The sequence below is a fragment of the Microcebus murinus genome, unplaced genomic scaffold (assembly GCF_040939455.1).
Source record: "Microcebus murinus isolate Inina unplaced genomic scaffold, M.murinus_Inina_mat1.0 scaf003_hap2_Mmur4.0, whole genome shotgun sequence".
Lineage (NCBI taxonomy): Eukaryota > Metazoa > Chordata > Mammalia > Primates > Cheirogaleidae > Microcebus > Microcebus murinus.
The window spans coordinates 1,336,175-1,342,769 of NW_027438949.1; the positions used below are offsets into that span (position 1 = coordinate 1,336,175).

The 6,595-nt window shown below is 54.6% G+C and overlaps 1 protein-coding gene across 1 annotated transcript; it reads right to left on the reverse strand.

Moving 5' to 3' along the window:
- Positions 1 to 3,057: 3,057 nt before the first annotated feature.
- On the reverse strand, positions 3,058 to 6,270 carry ZFP92 (ZFP92 zinc finger protein). Its single transcript, XM_012757187.2, is given in 4 exon segments — positions 3,058 to 4,052; positions 4,423 to 4,527; positions 5,845 to 5,971; positions 6,238 to 6,270. Coding segments are annotated over 4 exon segments (1,260 nt in total).
- Positions 6,271 to 6,595: the final 325 nt, after the last annotated feature.

Sequence of the window (6,595 nt, forward strand, 5' to 3'; positions counted from 1 at the left end):
TAAACCCTCAGAAGAGCCCCTCTGCACTAGAGGGCTCATTTCAAGCCAACACTTACAGACATTCTTTTTTTGTTTGCAACCAAAGTAAATGGGAACAATTCCATTTGACAATGAATTCGATCAGATGATGTACCAATTATATGGAGATATTGCCAGGGCACTTACGTGGCTCTTGAAAAGTCCAGTTTCCAAAGGCAAATGGCCCAAAGGTTGGTATCCAGGGTAGTTCTTGGGGCAGGGGTAAAGCAGGCAGGACTCACCCCAATAGCTCTTACGTTCTATTACTAGTTGTCCATCAAAAAGGAAGTGTGGGCCTTGTCCCTGTTCCCCACGTGGCAAGGGGGATGGGCCCAATGTCAAGGCACCATGCCAAACCCGTTCAGTTCCTGTTGCATACCTGACTACTATACCTAAAACAAAATACTAATAATTGCAGTGCAAATCTATTAATAATTAAGAGGAGCTAAATCAGGCTCAGAATAAACAAAAGGATGTGCTGACATTTTAAGTGTAATTTATCTAGGTAAGACTGGGGACCCTGAAGCTTTTCCAAAATCAGACTGCAAGTGTCCAGCATCTGCCCTGGCAAATCCACGTTCTGCTGAAAACACCTGTATGTTTTCCTCCCTGTGTCTAGTCATCCCTGAGTGTAGGTCCCCAGGTGAAAAAAGGAGCTTACTTTCAAAGCAGAGTTAGCTTATAAGTTAGAGCCAATGGAATGGGGTGGTAATGTGGAGATACAACACACTTTAGTGAACGCCGGTTACCGTGTGGCCTGCAGGGACTGCGTGGTTCACTTACTAGGGCGATGGAAGTGGCATCAGGGTGTGCCAGTCTCTTCCTTGCCTGGTTCACTTGAAGAAAGTGAGACTGGAGCCCAAGCACACAGCCTCCTGCCATTGGAGGCCCCCCTGCAGGGGGACTGCTTTCCTGAAGCTGTGCCAGCTCAGCAAAGACTGTCTGTACCTCAGAAGAACCCAGCCTTCCCAACTACCTCACCAGGGACTTCAAATGTGCCACTTCTAATACTTCTTTTTCTACTGGGAGCCCAACGTTGCACATGCTTTGGGTTGCCTCGAGGTAAAGCTAGAGAAACTACAGCCCCAAGTCTGAGTTCACTGTGCCAGGAGTGCCAAAAAGTTAAACGTTCCTTTCCCACGTGTTTACTAACCGCAGGCACTGGGCTAGGCACAGAGGACACAGGGACTGAACATGACATGCAGCTGTGGGTTTACAGACAAGAAGGCAACCATAGGATGGGACTACAGGCACCCAATGCAAGAGGCTATGAGACAAGAGCAAGTTACAAGAACCCTAGGACTGCCCACAACATCTATATGTATATAACACTTACATACACGTGTATGTGTGCGTATCTACATATAATTGGAGTTCTCTTAGTGATTGGAGCTCCAAGCAGCGTCCTCAGAGGGAGCCCTGTATTTCCAGGTCTTCTCACACTCTCCTGATAGGAGGCAGCTATCTTTGAACCTCCCCCCTCTGGCAGGAAAGGTGCAGCTCCTGAAGACCCAGGGGGTGGCCTCCATCTACCTACCACCTACCTGCCCTCAGGCATTGTGTATGACAAAGCTCTGCTCTCCACTGGGAGCAGGGAAGGTTGGAAGGAGGTGGTCACTGCTGACCAGTATGCTGGACTGAGAGCACCCAGGGGCAGAACTCCTGGGCCTAGCTCTGGGGACAGCATGGGTGGCATAGGACAGGGCCTGTCAGCAGCTTCCTCCGGCTAGCTACAAACTTTCTCCTTGAGAACCCCGGCTTTCAATAAAGTGCCATTCAAAGGGCCTGCCTTGTCTCCGCAAGGCTGAGGGGAAGTGGGGTGGATTGTGCGGTCGCAGGGAGAGGAGCAAGGCTTGCCACCACACTCATCAGATGTTGGGCCTGGGGTGGCTCCTTTTCTCCTGCCTGAGGTCTTCTCAGAGGGGGGATTCTTATTTGGGGGGTGATTCCCTGACTTGTTCATATGGCAAAGCTCTGTGTTTCAACCTACATTAGCCCTGAATACAAAAACATTCAAAGCAACTGAGCCTCCCATATTCAAAGAAATGTCACATGAAAGAGTCAATGGGAGATGCTGGGCATGATCTGCTGCAATGCAGGGCCATCTGAGTGCAAATTCCAAACCCATCTTGCTGTCCTCCTAATTGTCACCAGCCACAAAGGCTCACTTGCCTGAGAGGAGGAGCAGGTAAGTTTGAAGCTTTAGGCCAAGGTGGCCTTTGCTGGTGGGGTCTGGGGTACAAGGCAGTGGGTAGCCAGGGAGGAGACTGAAGCCAGCAGAGTGGCTGGCAGCAAACGTGAGCTACCAGGGCGAAGGGCTCCTCTCCCAGGAAAAGAAGCTGAGAGCCCTAGGCCTGGTCTTGCCTGCAGGGCCTGGGCCAGCCTCTCCCCATAACCACCCTGGGGAGGTGATGTGGGCTGGGTGCTGCCCCATCCAGAGGCACCCGTGGGCCCACTCCTGCCCCATGACTGCATTGGGCAAGCAGAGCAGCAGGCTAGCCTCGGACCCCTCCAGCTGTGAGTGCTGGAAGAACTAAAGTGCTTTAGTGTCCCCTACCTGGGAACACTGACAACTCTCAGGGGGAGGGAGTGACCTCACGAAGGGAAATGGTCCAGTACTCTGTAAATTCAAGGGCCACTGCGCCATGCTGGCTCTATTGGTGCTCCCTTCCCCACCCCTTGGCATGCGATTCTGTCTCACAGGGGACAAGAGAGCAGATTAGCAGCTCCCGGCACAATGCGCGAACCTGCTCCCAGGTCACTTGCACATGCATTCACGTGCCTGCGCACACAGCACAGTGCCCTTCACAGCAGTGCAGGCGTGGTCGGCACAGTCCCCGCATGTCAGCTGTCAGCGGCAGTCCTTCAGTGGAGGGGTGGCAGCACACTGCGCAGGCCTCTGCAGGCTCCCTTCTGTGGCCTGTGTCTTAGCCTCAGGGCCAGGCTGTGCCCTGCATCTTCTAGTGGCCACAGCCGCTCCCCTGTGAGAGAGTCCTTCCAGCTGCGTCCATCCCCTGCAGACCATCCCACGCCAGGGACTCAGTTGCGACTTGCACCAGGCCAGGCGGCACTGCCCGCTGGCAGAGCACCTCCCGATGAGGCACTCCTGCCGGGGATCCCGGGCCGGCTGACAGTCCTGGTGCCCACCCGCTCCCACCCGCTGTGCACTGTCTGGTGCTTGAACAGGTTGGCCCGGCGGCCGAAGGCCTTGCCACAGTCGCTGCACTCGTAGGGCTTCTCACCACTGTGCACACGCCGGTGCTGGCTGAGCCCTGAGCGGCCTCGGAAGGCCTTACCGCACTCATGGCACTCGAAGGGCTTCTCACCGCTGTGGCTGCGCTGGTGGTGGATGAGCTGCGAGACACCCTTGAAGGCCTTGCCGCACTGGTTGCAGGTGTAGGGCTTGTCGCCACTGTGAGTGCGCTGGTGCTCGATGAGGTTGGAGCTGCGGCTGAAGGCCTTGCCGCACTCCGAGCACGCATAGGGCCGCTCGCTGCTGTGGATGCGCACGTGCTCCAGCAGCGTGAAGCTGCGCCGGAACAGCTTCCCGCAGTCCGGGCAGGCGTAGGGCTTCTCGCTGCTGTGGATGACCTGGTGCTTGATGAGGTTGGAGCTGCGCATGAAGGCCTTGCCGCACTCGCCACATGCATATGGCTTCTCGCCACTGTGGATGCGTGCATGCTCCAGCAGCGCGAAGCTTCGCCGGAATAGCTTCCCGCAGTCCGGGCAGGCGTAGGGCTTCTCGCCGCTGTGGATGACCTGGTGCTTGATGAGGTTGGAGCTGCGGCTGAAGGACTTCCCGCACTGCTGACACAGGTACCGCTTCTTGGCACTATTCGGGTACTCCTGCTCGCCAAGCGAACTCTGCCCGCTGCCCTGGACACTTTGTGGCACTGAGGCTCCCGTGGGACAGCCCTGAGGCAGAGGCGACCTCGCTGCCTGACTCCCCTTGGCAGCCTGAAGATCAGCGCCTGGGAGTTCTCCTTGAGAATGTTTCTGCATTGAAATCGACGTCTTGCTCTCTATCCAGTCACCTTGAAAAGACAGAAGACCACTAAAGTCACCAGCGCCAGCCCTCCCTGGGTCTATACTGAGGGTTTTGCCCACCTCATCCTCATGCCAAGCCAGAGGAGAGAGGAACAGGAGATGAGGACTTGGGGGAAGGAGCAGGATGCCTACAGAGCAGAAAGCCATCACACAGGCAGCCAGGAGCCAGAGGGGAGGGGGACAGGCTGAAAACAGCAGAGCTGGTGTGACACATGACACTGTTGCAGCACTCCTTGGAAGACTGACATCTGCCACTACAGAGAATTTCTCACCCAAAGCAGCAGCATCACCCTCCTTTGGTCACAGGTATTTTTATCCTTTTGACTTAGACAAGCTGGCTGAGCACCCATCACTCACCTTTGTGCGGTCCTGTGGTGGCTCCTGTTCTGTGGATGCCTGCTACCTAGGGCCCCTCCCCTCGCTCCAGCTGGGAGATCAGGTGAGGCTTGGAGAAGGAAAATCCTGTCAGTGGAAATGACGCAGGTCAGGACTACTGTGGGTAAGGCCAGGGTCACTCCTAAACTCAGGCCAGCCTTAACATCTTCAGGTAACAGAGAACAAAGAACTCTCTAAAAAGTGCCACTGGAAGGTCCAGAGAAAGGGCAGAGTCCCTCTAAGGAAACAAAGGGATTCTGAGTGTCCAGGGGCCAGGTGGGCACAGGGAGTCTTAAGCAGGTGGTGACTTAGGCCAAGGCACAACCATAATGTCACTTGGCCTGCAGGGAGGCTGGGAGGCTTTCGAGGAGTGGGTGATCTGTGTGGAGACCCCGTGGGACAGAAGGGTTACAGCAGGAACTCCACAGGGGGCAGGCCAACAGCCATGTGTCCAGAAAGCTGAAGCACCCTGTTTCACCACTGGACTCAACTGAGGATTCCAGAACTCTTCTTGGAACCCCAGATCTGCCTGGTAAGGGTCAGAAAGAACTCAGGGGAAGGAACTGGTCTTTCTTTATGGGGTTAGATTACAGAGGTGGCATCTGCAGAGTCTGGGGGAGTAGGGCTCAGTCTCAAGCAGGCCCCTCACACCTACATGGCAGTGGGTGCAGTGGGAGGATGCCTGGAGAGACTGCCCCTGTCAGGCCAGGCAGAGGAGCACGTCGGGCTAGCAGGAGGGAAAGGCCGGTTCCTGGGCATCTCCCTGGTGTACCCCACTGGGTAGCTGCGTGGGGCAGGGCAAGTCACTGGCCCCCACCCGCCCAGCCTGTGGATCCCAGTTTTGCCCTATTACTGGAAAAATGGATGCCCCTTTGTGCAGGAGGGGTGTGCTGGCAAAAGAGGGGGAGAGCAGCCTGCTCAGAGCTGTCCCAGCTCCTTCCTGGACTTCTTGAGGCTTGAATCCAAGTGCATGCCTGGTCCTCCTGTGGGACCTCCATGACTGATGCAAGGAAAGATACTTCTAAATTCTCTAAAGTAGAACAAAGGTAAAATGCAACCACTGAAAAAATGAATTAAGTCTAAAATAGTGCATATAAATTTTGAGCATAATTTGCATCTATCTTTTGTAGAAGGACATTTAGTCAATGCGTGATTTTATCTGCAAAATAAGTCTGATGGAGCATTACTGAAATTTGCAGGTCCACTCATTTACCTCTAACATTTACTTGGCTCCAGAGCATTCTGTTGAGATGACAGCTGGCCTACGGCGGATTAACGGTCTGATGGAGAAATACATTTACTCCTACATTCATAGTAAGCAACAAATGAGGAAACTCAGAAATAACTGAGTCTGGAGACAGAGGAGGTAGGACTAGGGATGTGCATGTTAAGGGGGTCACTTACCGAGTGACACCAGATGGCCATAGTTCTCCAGCATCACCCGCTTGTAGAGGATCCTTTGTCTGAGGTCCAGGAGCTTCCATTCTGTCTTTGTGAAGTATACAGACACATCCTCAAAAGACACTGGCACCTGAAATTAAGCCATTCCCATGGACACAGGAGAGTTCAAGCTGCAGGTCCCAAGACAAGCTGGCATCAACAAAACACGGGGTGTGGAGCCCTGGAGAGCTCAGTAGGTGGGGGAAGCTTGGGAATGCACTTGCTCCTGGAAAGAGGAGCCAACAGAAGGCAGGACACCTAGCTTGGGGCCTCAGGAAAAGGGAATGGCACATTGGGCAGCCCCGCTACCCTGGCTGCAGAGGCTGAGGGAGACGCTGGGGCAGGGGCCCCACTCACCTTCGGTCTTGATGTCAGGAGAATGGCTGCCATCACCAGGGCATGGAGAAGCTAGGGAAGGGCAAAGAGCCCACGTGAGATGAGGAAACTTCTGTAGTTTTCCTCATCAGATGGTCCTAGCAAAGCAGGGTTTGGAGAGTGAGAGGGTGAGCAGGGAGGGGCCCGCGGGTTCGGTGCCCTGGACATCCTGCCAAACAGAGCAGCCACTCGCAGCCTCCTCTCTAGGAGAGCCCATGGCTTTCTCATTCTCGTAGCTTCACTGAGGGCCCTGACCACCACACCATACATATGGCTTCCTGGGGCTGCTGTAATGCAGTGCCACAGAATGGGTAGCTTATAACACACATTTATTTTCTCC